The sequence below is a fragment of the Schistocerca americana genome, chromosome 6 (assembly GCF_021461395.2).
Source record: "Schistocerca americana isolate TAMUIC-IGC-003095 chromosome 6, iqSchAmer2.1, whole genome shotgun sequence".
NCBI lineage: Eukaryota > Metazoa > Arthropoda > Insecta > Orthoptera > Acrididae > Schistocerca > Schistocerca americana.
In genome coordinates, this window is record NC_060124.1 from 427992531 (window position 1) to 428011499 (window position 18969).

Sequence of the window (18969 nt, forward strand, 5' to 3'; positions counted from 1 at the left end):
AAATTTACTAACTTACACATTTAAATAATGCACACAAGCTAATATTAATTGTTATTTCTCTGTCTTACTGCATTTGTAACATAATACATCCATATGGACATGCTTGGCACTTAGATGCTCACTTTAATTTTTCTGTGCCAATGATACTGAGTTATAGATTTTGTTATTAAGCAGATTTTAATACAAATAAGGCAAGAGTTGAACAAAATATTTTTTATAAACTAATTAATAACAATATACACTCATTCATTTACAAGGATTTGGTTTACTGACATTCGTAGTATACACTTATTTCCAGCATGCTTGATTAATGACAGGACAGCAACCTGTATTAACCAGTTTTGATACAGAAACAGCCAAAGTTGCAAAATTCAATATTTTTATTTCAATGGTGATTAGTTTTGGGTTACCTGTACCCATTTTCAAATCATCAAGCCAGACAAAACATATCAACAAAGATAATCAATTTAAGAGAATATAAGTAATTGTACAGATTAAAAATCTACTCCTCAAGCAACAGCAGGACAACACACAAATAGAAGGTATTACAGTTTGCTAGCTTTTGGAACCAGTGCCTCATCCTCCTGGCAGAAAGGTTGAAGGGGGACAGGAGAGGGTTGAAGTAAAAGGACTGGTGAGGTTTAGGAAAAGGGATAGAGTCTGGAAAGTCACCCACAACTCTAAGTCAGGGGAAACTTACCAACAGGATGCGAAGGAGAGACTGATTGTTGGGGACTCAACTGGACAAGATTTGTAAACCTGAGAGCTTAAAGGTGAAAGATATGGTACTACACAAGACGGAGGTTACTTCTTAAACATGCATGAGAAAATAAGAGCAAAAAACTAAGTGCATTGTATGTGATAGTGGCGGTAGGGGGATGCTGAAAAATAGACAGGCCAGAAAACGAAAGATATAGAAAAGAAAAAGGGAGTGAAGGAAGGACTGGTTGCGGTGAAGAAATGTTGAGACCAAAGAAATTAATGTAAACTAAGGTCAGGTGGGTGGTGGGAGCCAAGGACATGCACCAGTTCCTACCTGCGGAGTTATGAGAAACAGGTGTCTGTAGGAAGAATCCAGATGGAATATGTAGTGAAACAGACACCAAGGTCATGACTGTCATGTTGTAGAGCAAGTTCTGCAACAGGATATTGCGTGTTGCCAGTATACATCCTTTGCGTATGCCCATTTATCCTAACTGACAACTTGTTGGTAATCATGTGGACATAAAAGGGAAAACAGTGTATACATAACAGCTGGTATATGACGTGTCATTTCACAGCTGGCTCTCCCTTTGATAGTAGATGTTTTGCAAGTTATAGGGCTTGTATAGGTTGTAGTAGGGGTGTGCATAGGGCAAGTCTCGCTGTGAAGATAGTCACAGGGACAGGAGCCATTCGACATGGAGATGGGTGTAGAAGCGGTGTAGGGTGCGACAAGGATACTGTGAATATTGGGCAGGCCGCGAAAAACTATTCTAGGTGTGGTAGGCAAAATCTTGGACAGAATGGATTTCATTTCGGGGGAGACCAGGACAATACTGAGTGACAAGTGGTGTACTCATTATTTTTTGAAGGGATCAGCAGTACCAGGATTGAATGTGATGGCCCAGGTAATCTGCTTTGGAACTAGGCTGATGGGGTAATTACCTGAGATCAGAAACTGCCAAATTGTATCAGAGCAAATATGTTGGCCTTGAGTGCCAGGGCTGTATGGGATGGAGAGTCTGTCCAAATATAAGTACTGCTGTTTGTTTGTAGATTTAATAATGTGTAGCTGACCTTTGGTGAGGATGAGTTTAACAGCAAGGAAAGTGGTATGGGATTCAGAATACGGTCATATGAAATTTAATTGGGAGAAGGAATTTTAACAGATCAACCTCACCATGTGTCCACATGACAAAGATGTCATCAATGTATCCATACCAAACCATGGGCTGAAGACCTATAGATGTGTGTCAACCTTTTCTTGGGTCACTAGGAGAGGTCTTTCCTTCGATCCATAAGCATTCAGCCCCTGGTTTGGTTCAGACACATTGATGACATCTTTGATATATGGACTTGTGATGAGGCTGACCATCTAAAATTCCTGCAATCTCTGAATACATGCTCCCAATTATATTTCCTCACCATAGGTCAGCTACACATTTCTGTTCACATTAAGCCTACTAACAAACAGCAGAACTTATATTTTGACAGTTGCCATCCTTTCCATGTCAAATGTTCCCACCAATACAGCCTTGGCATTCGAGGCAACCACATCTCTTGTTTTGCATATCACCATATCTTCCACCTCTAAGTTCTCAGGTTTTCAATTCTCATCTGGTACAGTCCCCAATAATAAGCCTTTCCTTCTCATTCCTCCCTGTAAATCTTCCATGACTAGGGGTCCTGCGCAACTGTCTGAACTCTACCCCTTTTCCTAAAACTCACCAGTCCTTTTCCTTTACTCCTCTCCCTTCCCATTCAACCCTTCTGCCAGTACAAGGATCTACTGACCCCAAAGGCCAGCAAAGCATAGTATCTTTTATTAGTATGTTCTCCCATTGCCACTTTGTGAGTAGGTTTTTTATCTATCCAATTACTTATAGGCAGATAAAACATTATTTTCCGTAATATCATACAAATCATATTAAGATTGTACATAAACATTTATCAAAGCCATGTTTTTCTATGAGCACTAGCAGGAGAATTTTGCAAAAATATTGTAGTATATTTCAAAACATTCTAGACACAATGCTACACCACACTTCCCTCATTTTGTGCAAACTGCTGATGACTTCCATTTGCAGTACATACCTACGCACCTCTTTTTCTCAAATTTCTTGATGTAGCATTTTATACCACTGTAGCTTACATCACTTGGAACACATAATTTGTATCTGCATATAGGACTGGTAGAAGGCCTGCCTGCTCCTTTTAAAGGGGTCACATGTCTCTTTTGGTAAACTTGTTTAATTTCTCTCCCAAATTCAGACTGAATAGTCTTAGCTCCTATTCCTTTCTTCAGCTACCAAGCATTATGCAGATATCATGTCAGTAGCCAAGGAAGTAAAGTTGAATACCATTTCTTGTTTCGAATATTTATTCTCTACATGGCATCCTATCCACCCCCCACCCTCACGTGTTTATTATAAGCTGCCATAATTTAAGGCTGTTGTACTTTGATTGTCTTCTTCTCCATTGCAGAGTATCTTTTTACAGATGGTACAGGTTCCACTCCTTCACAGGTCGATGCTACAAAAACCACTGAATTGCTCACCCATTCTGTGATAATAATGACATCATCCTTGCAAAGTAAAGATTCAAAATACAGTGAACCTTGCTTAGTGAATATAATTTTACTCATAGTGTGAAACATATGTTAAGCAAAACAACGTATCCCATATAAATTAATGTGAACTATGATAATGCATTCCATGCAGAAAAGGTACTAAAAGTTTTATCTTATTCACGCAATTTATTCAAAGAAAATTACACATACAGTATTATGTACTTCATTATTCACAATACATAACTGATTCTTTTTTTATAGGAAGCTATCTATAGTCATTTGTTTCTGCCGACACTTCAACACTTGGTGCAAATGTGACACAGCATTACTGTCAAATATATTTGTAGCGTGCATAGTCATTGCCTTATTGGGGGTGATGATTTTCAATGTATGATGCAACCGATTTCCATGCTTTCAGCAATTCTTTTACTGCACGAGAAGGTTGCTGTTTTGCTGTTACTGCCTCATCCTGATCCTCCTCTGAAGAACTCCTCTCCACAATTTCCTGTTGTGAAACACACTGCAACTCCATAAGCTCTCCAGTGGTCACTTCTTGGCTGTAACCTTCCACAAGCTCATCGATATCATCGTTATCCACTTCTAGTCCCACGCTCTTGGCCAAAGACCCAATCTTGTTGGCTACAGGCTCCACAGGTACTGACTCAAAATGCCTCAGAGTCACATTTGACAATGCACTCCAGCCAAAGCTTCTTCCAAACAGAAGTGAGAGTCCTCTTGCTAACCCCTTCCCATGCCTTTCTGACCATCTTGATGCAGGCAACAATGCTGAAGTGATATTTCCAAAACTCTATGAAAGTGGGATTGGCACCTTCAATCAACTCAAAGCAATGCTCAAGGCTGCTTTAGCATAGAGCTTCTTAAAGTTAGAAATAATCTGCTGGTCCATAGGCTGGAGTAATGGAGTGGCGCTGGGAGGCATAAATTGTATCATGATGAATTAAAGTTCTTCATGGAGGTGGTCTTGTAGGCCTGGAGAATGAGCAGGAGCATTGTCCATAACAAGCAAGGCATGGGATGGTAGATTCACCTCAAGCAAATACTTTTTTCACCAGAGGACCAAACATTTCATTGATCCAATCACAAAAAAATATCACGTGACATCCAAGCCTTGTTCTTGGACCTCCAAATCACATTTCACCTGCTCTTCTCGACTTTACACTTCCTGACAGCTCATGGAGTTTCTGAATGGTAAACAATCAATTTAATTTTCAAATCGCCACTTGCACTGGCACGGAATAGCAGTGTGGGACAGTTTTTTACTGGCTTGTGGCCAGGCAATGCATTCTCTTCTGCTGTTATAAAGGTAGAAAAGACCCGTCTTGTCACAATTAGAAACCTGTTGTGGCAGATAGCCCTCAGAATCTACGAGCATCTTGAAGTTTCTGATGAAGTTCTCTGCTGCTTTTGTGTCCCATATAGCTGCTTTGCCATGCCTCAGAACGCTGTGGATGCTGGTTCTTCTCTTAAAACTGATCAAGGTGGCGCAGTGGTTAGCACACGGGACTGGCATTTGGAAGGACACTTCAAAACCCACACCCAACCATCCTGATTTAGATTTTCCATGATTTCCCTAAATTGCTTCTGGCCAATGTCAGGATGGTTCCTTTGAAAGGGCATGCTCAACTTGCTTCTCCATCCTTCCCTTATCTGATGGGACCGATGATCTTGCTGTTTGGTACCCTCCCCCAAATCAACCAACCAAACAACAAATCTCTTAAACTTCTCAAACCACCCATGGCTTTCCTTAAACACTTCTTCAGCCACTGATGATCCTGGCGTCTTCTTAAGGAGGTTAGCGAAAATCATTCTCACCTTCTTACAGATGATGTTGTCGTTAAAGAGTGTTGCCTTGTTTTTCACTGATCCATCTAAGGAGAAACCTTTTGACATCATCCAGCACCCAAAACCATTCTTTAGATACTCTTGTCGCTCCCTTTGAAACATTTATCTACTTAATCTTGTTCTTGTTCTTGAGGATAGGGCAAATAGTTGATGGACACTGATTGTACGCGCATGCTAAATCAGCAATGCTCACACCACATCGGTGTTTTTCGTTGAATGTACATCTCATTTCTTAGGTCATTTTCTTTCTCTTATCGATGCCTTCTTGTGGCTTTATCATTGCAGAAATTCCTATGAAGGTTATTAAAATTAGTACGCAAGAAAACACGGTTTAAACACAAGTCTAGAAAAATGTGTGATCCAAAGCTTCACTACGATGGTAGCAGGAAGAGCGCTAAACCCAGATTGCTGTACTTGCTAAAGACATTGCACATATGCCGCTGCCGACAATGAAAGGTGTTCATATTGTTGAACGTTTCCCCCATTGCATGCAAACGGCTGGTGATATCACACTGAATCATCATCACTTGTTATGCAAAACATCACTCATTTTTTTACAATTTGTTTTGCCCGTTATCGGAATTGTGCATTATGGGAGGTGCTTGTTAAGTGAGTTTCCACTGTATCACCTTTCCTTTTTAACTAGCTCTTCCTCTGAAGAAATGAGCCAAGACTGGGGCGCTCTGTTTTCCCTAATAGTGCTTGTTCCTCCTTAACTTTCTTCTCTTAGGAATGACAGAACAGAAAACCCTGCAAAATGGTTGTCAAAGCAGAAATAGAATGGCAATTGTTTTATTTCAAGTGTTAAATCATCTCTCATCTGAGTCAACGGGGCAGTAGCCTTACCAAACTCTTCCTTCATATACTGATTTTGCATTTGGCAATTTTCCTTTATAAATGGAATATTGTTATTATCGTTACAGGATAGACAACTGAGAAATTTTCAAAATGGTTTCTTCTCATGGCATTGCATATAAAATTGTTTCTTGTGTCCAAATTTGAATCCCAGTATAACCTCTTTAACTACTTAGAATGGGGATGCCACGGAAATATCTTATTTCCTCACAGAAAGTTCTTAAAAATTGCATAGCTCTTTGACTCATCAAGTATGAATTGTATGAGATTACTGTCAACTCGGCAATTTACACAGCAGACTTATCAACATGTGTGCAAAAGCTTGAATCAGGAAAAGGTTTCAAATTTGAAGTTAGTGTACAGTGAACCCAGGATTTCTCTTTTATTTCTTTTTCATTGTCTGTTAATCTGTTTCAGCTTTGACCCAGAGTTGCCGAGAGTTAAGATTGTTCGGTATACCCCCTTCATCATTGTAATTACCTCAATCTTCATCCTTAATAACTGCTGGATCAGGGGGTGCTATGTAAATTCTGTGAGCATGAGAAGCTATACATAATTTCAAACCTTTACGAATCTTTCTCTCACTGACAATGCTCACAAAATAATGAAAGAAAAAAAGTCAATTGCTGCCTACACTTTCAATGTTTATGCAGTAAAACTTAAACATCAGGTATGACGTTTTAAGTTACTACTCTTTTAGTACTAACTCTATTTGCAACATATATTGCATGTACTATCCACATGTACCACTGAATGTACCTGCACAATTATTTTGCTGTATGTCACGTAGTTCAGGATATATGATGTCATAAACATTGAGATGCATGAAAAATTAGCTTTTGCTTAATATGGAGCGCAACTAACCCAGACTTTACTCATCCAGTGTTTGAGAATGAGAACACTTGACAACTGGCAGCAAACTTCAAACGTAATTTCAAACCTTTTCTAAACTTTTTTATGCTTACATGCTTCAAATCAAATATTTAACACATTAACGTACTTGTAAAATAGTCCAAAGTTTGAAGCTGTTTTATACACAGGAGTACAATTCTTTAAAGAATCAGTGGTTTACTAGCTGAAGGCAATACCGATGCCAGAACTGAGAAATAATTCACAGAGAAGCATAAGGATGGGGCCAATATGTAGGTCAGAACTGACCCACAAGTCACCGAAATGGCATCAACTAAAAGGGACTTGCAATACGGTGGCCGAACTCCCCTGCATGGGGCCTCCTGGCCAACAATGCCATACACTCAGTTCATTTCATTGTAGGTCAGAGCAGGTGACTAGTCTCCCAGGGCTCATCCACTGTGAGAAAAACTCCACCCATATCTGACTCCTCCATCCTGACTAATGGCAAAAGACAGTTGCAGAGCAAAAAATGCCTCCTAGTTGGGAGGTGCAGAACAGTAAAAGTGAGAAGACTAAAAATGTAATAGACATCAGTCAGACTGAAAATAACAAAAGCAAACCAACAGAAATAATTAAGGCAGCAGGATGGGAGGTGGAGTTGTGTGGGACTTTGGGGGAGGGACGTCTGTATGCGATCAGAGCCATCCCACGCCTGATTCATTACAATCAAGGTGTTAAGAGCGCCCACTGTCTGACGGAGTGCTACCTCTAAAATGGAAAATAAGATGCAGCAGAAAAAGAGGCAAACTGTATCTAAAAGTAAGTGAAACAAAGGAAAAGGGGATGAAAGAGGCAGCCGGCAAAGAAGAGAGGATTGCGAGTCCCCCAGACCCAGCATGAGACGCCCCAACCCCAACTAATCTGCCCCACACTAAAGATAGTTTATAACCTTATTTCAGAGAATAAAAATCATTTTCATACAGAAAAAGGAGAACCAGTTCAATTGTAAATTGCTTTGCTCCCGGTCATCTGGCTTGTCCCTCTTCCCATGGGGCAACCAGGGAAGATAAAGCAGAAGGATTGTAACTGTCTGTGTTCATATTGTTCATATATCTAGACCTGTCTGTCAAGATGGTTGAATCAGAACGGCCATTATGTTGGTTCAATCTGACATATTTCACGTGTAAAATATCCACCCTGATGTCACCTACAGCAGCAAAGGTCATCTGGCACTGTAGCCATTGTCAGGAGACTCAATTTAAGAAGAGCTTCTACTCCAAGGTACGTGTGGGGAGTTGATGCTCAGGCATCAGAAGTCTGATCTCTGTGTCAGCTCTTTCAAAAGGGTACATAATGACCCCAACACGTCGTATTGGCTATTGCATTGGCTTTTAAGTGCATAGATGAGCTGATGCAGTTATTGTGTGGAAAGATTTGTTAACAATGTAAGCAGTAGGCATTACTTTTTAGCATTGTTCCTCTGTTGGTTCACACTAATGAAAATGTTTTTAAATGGAGGTTAAACCCAGGAGAGGACTAAAACTTCAGCCAAAAGTGATCCGAACAAAACAAATTAAAATGTTGATGAAAGAAATCAGAACCTAGGGTAATATTCGAGGCAGCATCGAAGGCAGCCACCATGAGAAAGAAAGAGAAGTAAGGATAGTCAAAAATGGGAGATTGCAGTGCAAGGAAGGAATTAGGTTCTGTAATATCTTGAGTACTCTTGCTCACCATGCACACACTCACGGAAGTTATGAGCCCACTGAGGGTATCACAAATGCGGACAGAAAAGCCTGACTACTACAAAACAGTATCTAGTTACTCATGCAGTTAGTGCTCACATACTAGCATGCAGATACATTGTGTGTTTGGGCAGAGGTATAGTACAATGGTCCAAACAAGCTTCAAGATGGAATGGATGCATTCAAAAAATGATTGCATTAATGAAGACAATTCAGTTGTGTCAAAGGTGGTGCACTGATTTTCCAAGACATGGAGACCACTGCACACTTTACACTGAGAATTAGACAAGAGCAAGATGAAGTATCCAAGAACTTCACTGAATGGCTCAGTTACATATGAATTTTATGCTATAAGAAATGCATTAGAAATAAAGAAAAGAAAATTTAAATTTTTTTTATAAGTTGTGAAAATACTAATTCAAAATAAAACTAGAAACAAATCTTCATACATACCCCAGCCTCAGAGAAGAAACAAATAATATTTTCCAAAAGGCTTGAATTATCTTTTTTCTTCTGTTCCTCAAATACAAGTAAAAGAAACTCCCCTGCAGCTTGTGCAACAGATAAATACTTTGAAAACACTAGTAAGTATAAACTCTCACTATCTGTGGATAACAATTCACTTCCAAAGCACCTGCAAAGAAAACAATTACTAACACATAAATATGAATAGTTTATCAGAGTACAGCATTAAATACAGTTTAAAATAAAATATACAATTAGTGTACTGTCTTTCTTCCATGTTCTGCCTGGACATCTGTCACACTATAGCTGAAACAACATTCACAAAGGAAGATAGCACAAACTCTCAAAGTTGTGAGATTGTGTTGGTTGTTTGAATTTGCTGCTTGAACTGCAGCAGATGACCAGTGACAGTATATAATCAGCAGATAATGCATAAGATGTGTAAGATATACATATTACCAATCATAACATACCAACATATATGAGAGTACATATTTACAAGTTTGAAGAACACATCACCAACAGAAATCCACAGTCAACTTACAAGGCATTTTGTGTAAATTTCATGTCACAGGAACAGATGTGGGTTTATTATGCAGTGTCATGTTAATGAGATAGATGTATAGGAGGGTTGCCACAAGTTTCCCCAAGTGAAATTCCCTGATATCTCCCTGATTTCCAGACAAGTTTTAGCATTTTTCCCTGAGAAATTTTGAGATCTCAAGGGTAAGTAAAGACACGAATCGACAAAATAAATAAATAAAAAATTTAAAAAATTAAAAAATGCAAGGCCTTCTGTATTTCTAAACACGTTAGAAAAAGATTTATGTACTAACCTGTTTTTAGATGGAGAAAACAAGCCAAATGGTATATATGTTTCATTAAGATAGCTGATGTTACTTGATTTTAATAAAGTAAAACACATTTGATGACAAAAATATGCATTTTGTTGGAGTTGCAGGACAGATTTAATTACATTCACTGCTTTCAGAAATAACCTCAGAAAAAAGTAGGCCTCTTGAAAGAAATGTGTAAGATGGGGAAGAGCTGTGTAAACCAACACTATAGGTGACTGCCAATAAAATGGTTCTACTATTTTCGTTATTGTCAGTTATTAACCATTGTGTTATGTCTATTATTCCACAGGTATCGTATGATTTTTCTTTTTAAAAAAAAAAATATATGAGTAGATAGCATACAAACTACCAGCGACTGTCACAATTTTCTTCTTCTTCTTATCATCCATACTTTCTAATATATAAACTACTTTCGAAGTGCCAAAATGTACTAGAATAAATAAAATGTCTATAAAATGCCGCACTGCACAATGTACTTGTGGTGAGACAGTTGCAATTCCTGAAATCCATCACCCCTGGCCTCTGGCCTGCTGAGAAGCATCACAGTCCTGGATCCATGGATAAACCATGAAAATCCGCTGCATTACGACACACACAGACAGACCTAGCCTGCAGGCAAATCAGTGAGACTAGATCCAACAGGCAGGGCCTGCACTTTAGTGGGAAACTATGGGGTTCAAATCGGCAGGCCCAATCCATTAGAGATACTTGCAGAAATGGCCTGCGGTCTTGCCCCATCATGCAAGTCCAGTCAAGTAGCCAGCTTTTCACGTGATACACCATGTTGATGAAATGAGACTGCGGTTATCATCCACGCAACAGATAACTTGCACAAATACTCTGAGAATCAACACTAATGAGGATAGGTAGCAACTCGCTGTAAAGAGATGATCGCTGAGCCACAGACAGGCACATAGAAAAGACAATCGCACTCTCACAACTAAATTTTTGGCCATAGCCTTTGTCAGAAAATGAGAGCGCACACATATTCACACAATCACTCAGACACAACTCATGCATACAAGACTGTTGTCTTTAGCCGATAAGTCAACAAGCTTTGAGAATCAGATCCAAACAAACTACTCCTCCTCATGCCCCCTGCCTCCCATCGGCAACTGCTAGGCTAGCAGAAAGTAGTGGTGGCAGCACTGACTGTAAACTGAGGGGAGGGGTGGGAAGGGGAGAAGCACTAAGAATGAGAGCGTAGGGAAGTGGCGCATGTACTCAGCTGCGTCCAGCCATCGACAAAGCATGACATCTCATTAAACAATTTCATGCTACTGAAAAAAAAATTCAAATTTCCCTAATATGTTTGAAATCCCCTGATTTCCTGAACTTGTAGCAACCCTGGTATATTGATCAAGATGGTAACTATGCTACACTCAAGGTTGTCTCCTTCTCACATCTAAGCAGAATTATTATCTAACTGTTTAGCCTGGGTGTCAGTTCTATTCATTAAATATCACAAAGCCATTAGAATGTGTTTGTGCAATGTGCACATGGTGAAATTTCAAGAAAAAGTACAGTTGTGACAATGTGGGTGAATCAAGAACTGAAGCAGATATTCATGTTATAAACACATACATCATCTCAACATCAAATAAATTGGAAGTACTTCTGGGTACTAAGAAAGTGAATACAACAGTCTTTGGGAGCCACAAGGATGTGTTCCAATATGACTTCCTCAGCAGAGAAGACGCAGTGTATGGTACTATGTATTGTGACTCACTGTTGAGATATTTCACCTACAACAACCACACTTATCTCACAACATACAAGTTTCTGCATGATAATACTCAACTACACTAAGCTAACAGTTCATATGAACTGTTATTCTCTCTCACGTAAGAGGTAGTAAGACCTTTCCTCACAGCACTGACCCAGCCATTAATGGTTTGCACCTCTCTGAAACACTTGGTAAATAACAATTTCAAACCATTGCAAAATTCAGCATGCCACTATTACATAGCACAAGGGGCTCACAATTTTTTTGCTAAGAATGCAATGATACCTTGCCACACAAATGGAAGAAATGTTTTAACACATATGGTGATTATGTACAAAAGTAATGAACATTAGTGCCATGCTACAGTGTATATATCATGTTTACACATCTATTTCTGTAAAAGAGGCAGATGTGAATGAGGAGAAGAACTATGAGAATAATGGAAGCAATCACAAATTACACACCTGAAATATTTTTGTGTCAAGAAATTACAGTCAAAGAAAATGTGATTTTTCAACCTCACTCACCAACTTCACAAAAACATCATGTTGTTGCAGATGGAATGCTGTATTGAAGTTCACTCAAAATATAACCTTCTAAAGCCTCAAGTAATGATCACAATAGATATCAAAAGTTTTTAGACCAAATTATCGTTTCAATTATTATTGTATTTAATAATCAGGTGGATCTCATTCCCCAAAATGTAACAGTAGAGTAAATGAGAATACTTTTACTTTATTATACAGTATAACTTGCAAGTTAAATCATGTTGTATTGACAACAGGCAATCAAATGATGTAACATACATTTTGTCAAAGCACAAGACCCACATGTTTCTTAGTCAAGACATTTTTTATATTGGGCGATAATTCCACCTAATGCCTAGCTGCTTATTTAACATGTATCAAATTGGTTATAAATTGCTATTAGTTGCAGCCTTAACTTGAAATTATTTAACTAACACAACTTGCACTTTTTTATATAAAGGAGAACCAAAGAAGAGGCAGGCAGAGAGAGATACACCCCGGTAATGCTAACATGTAGCTATGTTACTTGCAGTAGTGGCTAAGACAAGAAACTACTCATCTGCTTGGAGTCTCTCAGTGTCTTCTGAGTATTCAGATGTCTGTTCCAAGCTCATAAGATACTCCAAAACATCTGGAATAATTTTGCCTTTTTGTGGGAACAAGGGAATTAAATAGTAAAATGACATCCAAAAATGACAGACTTGTGATGCTATACGCCATCTCACTGCACACTATTACCTACTACAGCAAGTGAGAGAGAGAGCACCAGAGAGATTTATGTGTGTATGATAAATCCCTTCTCTCGAAAATTTCTTTCCTTCTTACCTCCTCTGTGATACCATAGATGATGTCTCACTGATTTCATCTGTACTAAGACTGCAGTACCTGCCAGGCGCCTAGTTGCTTCCACCACCATGAGTGAATGCTTAAGTTCTGCGTAATGTTCACCAACCTGTGGTCTGCTCTAGTTGCTGTCCACTGAGCAGAAAATAGCACATAGGTTATGAATCCATTATCTTGAAGCTGTACTAAACTGTTAGTGAGGAACTCTTATCGCATAAATTATTAAATTTTGAACTTGTTCGTTGAAATGGGATACTACTCGCTTTTATTACCAGACTACGAGAAACTGCACAATCATAGTCTACTTCATGACTCACAAATAACTTTGATTCTTCACATTTTTACAAAGAATAAACAAAATAATGAACTGCATGCTTGCATATGTACTATGAAACTAGTTCTGAACAAATACTGACTGCAGCAGACAAGATGTATGTCCTTAACTAACAATTGTGCTCTTACATTTACAAGCTAGAGATTGCTAATTAAGTCTTAACTGATACCAACTGGGGCAGGCAACATGTCTGTCCTCTGGGACCGCCGCTCAAGCTCTGATCTGACAGCCAAACCACCTCGGCCGCCATCTAAGTCAGGCGTGACCGAAGATCTTTGAAGTGCTTTGACTGTCTTTCCATTTAGCAAATGTTTATTTTTCTGGTAGTAATTGATACTTTCGAAATAACTGAATGATAGCTTGCTAGTGAGATGAAAGACAAGTGAATTCATTGTTCAGATTTTCTAATATTAATAACAGAAGTTTATCATTTTGGTTGGCTACTTCTGAACACAGCAGCCAATCGCAGAGGAGGACCACAATTTAGGTGGTCTTTCTCACAATGAACGTACTGAATAAACTATCTATCGGCAGTACTTCACACCACATTACATCATCTTCCCACTGCTGCCTTCTCATCTGCTCTAAGAAGAGCTTCTTATAGCTGAATGTGATGACAGTAAAGCTATAAATGTTACACATCCCCTTCATTCTCCGATTTCCCAAAAATTGGCATTTTCTCATGGGCAACAAACAATTTTAGAAATAAGCAGATTTTCACTCAAATTTTTATAACTTTTAACCAATGGAAAATCCAGGATGGAATGTAACAATATTATGAGTAGGAAAGGTGCTATTCACCATATAGCGGAGATGCTGAATTGCTGATAGGCAACAAAAAGACTATCACTATCAAAGCCTTCAGCCAAGGCTTTCATCAAAAATAGACTCACAGGCATGCCTGCACACACACACACACACACACACACACACACACACACAGAAACACATGCGCGCGCGCGCGCGCGCACACACACACACACACACACACACACACACACACACACACACACACACTATCACAAACGCAACTCACACACACGACAGCAGTCTCAGGCAACAGAAATCACACTGTGGGCAGCAGCAGCAGTGTATGATAGGAGTAGTGACTGGGTGGGGATAAGGATGAGGCTGGGGTGAGGATGGGGAGGGATAGTAGGGTAGGGGTGCAGAAGTGAAGTGCTGCAGGTTAGTCAGAGGGGCCGGCGAGAGGTGGTGGTAGTGATGGGAGGGAGGGGGTAGTGGAAAAGGAGAGAAGTAAAAAGACTGGATGTGATGGTGGAATGAGGACTGTGTAGTGCTGAAATGGGAACAGGGAAGGGGCTGGATGGATGAGGACAAAAACTAACGAAAGTTGAGGCCAGGAGGGTTACGGGAAAGTAAGATATATTGCAGGGAAAGTTACCAACGTTAAATTGTCTACTATTGCTATTGGCACATTTCATTCCTTTAGATTCAACAAAATATTAGCATGAAGAATTTACACTGCTATTCACTTTTCACACACTGCTGTTCTTAAACTGACCAACTATTTGTCATAAGAAGTTACACAGCTAACCAACTACTATCGGTGCTTGCTGTCCTTTCAATTCAATGAAACATTTGCTTCATCATGCCATTCTTTACACTTTTCCTCACTATTATTCCAGCACCATGCTATTCTGCACCTATTTATATTTAAATGTGTCATAAAGAAGTCCACTTCATGTGATTGCAAATAAAACAAACACAACACCTACACATTTCATAAACATGTGGAGACGGATCATCACACTCACACCTATTACCAGAACATATGTAAGCAGCTCACAACAGCAACCCCATATTGATGACTCTGTTTTTCATGATGTGGTCTTGCATTCTGAAACTCCAGATTTTCTCAACTGGTGTTGAGGTCAACAACTGTTAGTCCATTCTCCCACTTCAACCTCAGCACACAGTTCCAGTACAAATCCATGTAACAGTACAAAATGCCTTACATTAGTTTCCTAGTTTTAAACAAATTTTCATTCATAATACAAAATGTTTTGTTTTGGCTCTTCATGAACAATGCCACTGTTTACATCATGTCATGAAGTGGTTACCATTGTTTTTGGTTTGATCACATCTATAGCCACTGTTTACACACAACTGGGACATTGCCCCTTCACATTCTTAAGAGCTCTGCACTTGCTCCCACTATCTGTTACTACTGACCCACTTTGTTAATGACTCAAGCCGCTACCCAGTGTCTCCTGCTATGCTCTTTAAATCTCACATACAGAGGCTTACAATTGTTATTCAGATACGGTGGAGGACCTTGTAGAATCTTCCTTCAAGCATAATGCACAAACACTCATTTACCCAATCACTGCTTCATTCCAAAGTATGAGGTATCATTCCTTCCAAATTTGAGTGTCATGCTGCTACAGACTGTACTTGTGGAACTGTATTCATGTAATGACAGTGTATTTTCAACTGACTTTCATATAAAAGCATTACGTGACTTTATAATACATACGGGCTAATTATCTTTTTCTTACTAGACCTTTATTCCACATTCCTTTCATATTTAAAACCAGTGTGTGTCATTGCTCTCTATACTTCATATTACGTGGTCTTCTATTTAAACCTTATTTACTACACTTATGTCTCTTATGAGCTTTCCATGTCAGTGTTGTGTCTTATGTAGACAATATATCTACTCCCTTGTACTTCATAAAAATAGCTGGAGGAAACCACCCGTAAATACTACTTAACTGCCAACTTACACACTGCCTTTTGCTTCTCCTTGATCACCCTTCATAAATAATTGGTCAACTCTCCTGTCATCTCATGATCAGACTTCTCTTTTCTCTCTTTATATAAATAACTGGCCAACTTTTCTGTCGTCTAATTTATAACTCTCCATTTACCTCTTAGTTATTTCCATTGTTTTCCCCACCAGAATTTTGTCTATTGTACATTGTCATACTCACCTACCCAGTTTAGCATCATCCTCTTCTTCGCAGCCCTCAGCTTGCTTTTGAGCATTATTTTATCTGTGTTATATGTAATAGCCTTCATCTTCTTTCCTATTTTTAAAATATTTTCAAACGTACAGGTTTGTTTATAGTAGTTGTAAACATTTAAAAATTGCCCCACTACATGCTTAATAACACGTTTTCTTGTTATGTGTGTTAATATGGCACTGGTGTCTTGTTGTTCACTATATACTGCATTCTCTTGCTACTATACTTAATATATTCTGACCTGTCCACATATATTCCATCAAATGTCAGTTTTTTATCCATGCTGTGCAGATGTTTATTCTGCTGGTTACTTTGTTTTTGTCATAGCTTGTTTCTTTGTCAACGCATTCAGTGTAATGAAATTTTCTCATCTTAATCTAGACAGTGAAGAATGTTAAATAAGGCAGATATAGTTCTGAATGGAAGAGGGGGGAGAACTAACAGCAGGAAAAGAAAATTAAGTATCTTATTTATGGATTATTCCATCACTTCTTGATAGAAAAATCCCATATTGAGGGTTGAATAACACTTAGGTGGTTTTTTGTTCTACTGATTTTTAATTGTGTGAACTAGTTTTCGGCTTATTAGGCCATCTTCAGATAACTACTGGCTATTGTTTACAAGGTGCTTGTGTTCTTACGAACCAAACATTCTGGGCAAGATACAATGCACTTACATACAATCTTTAGTTGTGGTATTGTCTTTGGAACTGCCAAACGGGTCTTTTGACCTTTTGTTCTGTAAAATTGTTCTTTAACATAATAAATCACATTTTATCGTCTGTCAGTATTTGAGTGGTGATGTGCTCAGTTGCAATTGGTCATTTAGAACCAGCTGGGGATTGTGTTTGTAATTTCAAGTGCTTCTAGTAGACTGAGTTTTTGCCTTTGTTTTTGTCATAGCTTGTTTCTTTGTCAACGCCTTTGTTGGCCATATGTAGCACTTCTGTGTGTGTTGGATATTTGTGTCCTTCTTTGAGCACATGTTCAGCAAAGGTGGAGTCTGATTTATTTAATCTCCAGCTGTGTTCTTGTTCAGTCAGCTTTATTGATATGGCCTGGTCCATTTGACCCATGTACAGTGCAGTTTATTTTGTAAACCCTACTGTTGATTACCCCCCCATGAACCATGGACCTTGCCGTTGGTGGGGAGGCTTGCGTGCCTCAGCGATACAGATGACCGTACCGTAGGTGCAACCACAACGGAGGGGGTATCTGTTGAGAGGCCAGACAAACGTGTGGTTCCTGAAGAGGGGCAGCAGCCTTTTCAGTAGTTGCAGGGGCAACAGTCTGGATGATTGACTGATCTGGCCTTGTAACATTGACCAAAACGGCCTTGCTGTTCTGGTACTGCGAACGGCTGAAAGCAAGGGGAAACTACAGCCGTAATTTTTCCCGAGGACATGCAGCTTTACTGTATGAGTAAATGATGATGGCGTCCTCTTGGGTAAAATATTCCGGAGGTAAAATAGTCCCCCATTCGGATCTCCGGGCGGGGACTACTCAAGAGGATGTCATTATCAGGAGAAAGAAAACTGGCGTTCGACGGATCGGAGCGTGGAATGTCAGATCCCTTAATCGGGCAGGTAGATTAGAAAATTTAAAAAGGGAAATGGATAGGTTAAAGTTAGATATAGTGGGAGTTAGTGAAGTTCGGTGGCAGGAGGGACAAGACTTTTGGTCAGGTGATTACAGATGATGATGGCGTCCTCTTGGGTAAAATATTCCGGAGGTAAAATAGTCCCCCATTCGGATCTCCGGGCGGGGACTACTCAAGAGGACGTCGTTATCAGGAGAAAGAAAACTGGCGTTCGACGGATCGGAGCGTGGAATGTCAGATCCCTTAATCGGGCAGGTAGATTAGAAAATTTAAAAAGGGAAATGGATAGGTTAAAGTTAGATATAGTGGGAATTAGTGAAGTTCGGTGGCAGGAGGGACAAGACTTTTGGTCAGGTGATTACAGGGTTATGAATGCAAAATCAAATAGGGGTAATGCAGGAGTAGGTTTCATAATGAATAAAAAAATAGGAGTGCGGGTAAGCTACTACAAACAGCATAGTGAACGCATTATTGTGGCCAAGATAGACACAAAGCCCATGCCTACTACAGTAGTACAAGTTTATATGCCAACTAGCTCTGCAGATGATGAAGAAATTGATGAAATGTATGACAAGATAAAAGAAATTATTCAGGTAGTGCAGGGAGACGAAAATTTAATAGTCATGGGTGACTGGAATTCGTCAGTAGGAAAAGGGAGAGAAGGAAACATAGTAGGTGAATATGGATTGGGGGGAAGAAATGAAAGAGGAAGCCGCCTTGTAGAATTTTGCACAGAGCATAACTTAATCATAGCTAACACTTGGTTCAAGAATCATAAAAGAAGGTTGTATACCTGGAAGAATCCTGCAGATACTAAAAGGTATCAAATAGATTATATAATGGTAAGACAGAGATTTAGGAACCAGGTTTTAAATTGTAAGACATTTCCAGGGGCAGATGTGGATTCTGACCACAATCTATTGGTTATGAACTGCAGATTAAAACTGAAGAAACTGCAAAAAGGTGGGAATTTAAGGAGATGGGACCTGGATAAACTGACTAAACCAGAGGTTGTAGAGTGTTTGAGGGAGAGCATAAGGGA

The 18969-nt window shown here is 39.2% G+C and overlaps 1 protein-coding gene across 1 annotated transcript in view; it reads right to left on the minus strand.

Annotated features, from left to right (window-relative positions):
• The window catches only part of LOC124620186 (cohesin subunit SA-1-like), a 184353-nt gene that overhangs the window by 149840 nt on the left and 15544 nt on the right, over positions 1-18969 (minus strand). Inside the window, exon 2 of the mRNA XM_047146856.1 lies at positions 9040-9220. Coding sequence (XP_047002812.1) covers positions 9040-9220 — 181 coding nt within the window. The remainder of the gene's footprint in view (positions 1-9039; positions 9221-18969) is intronic.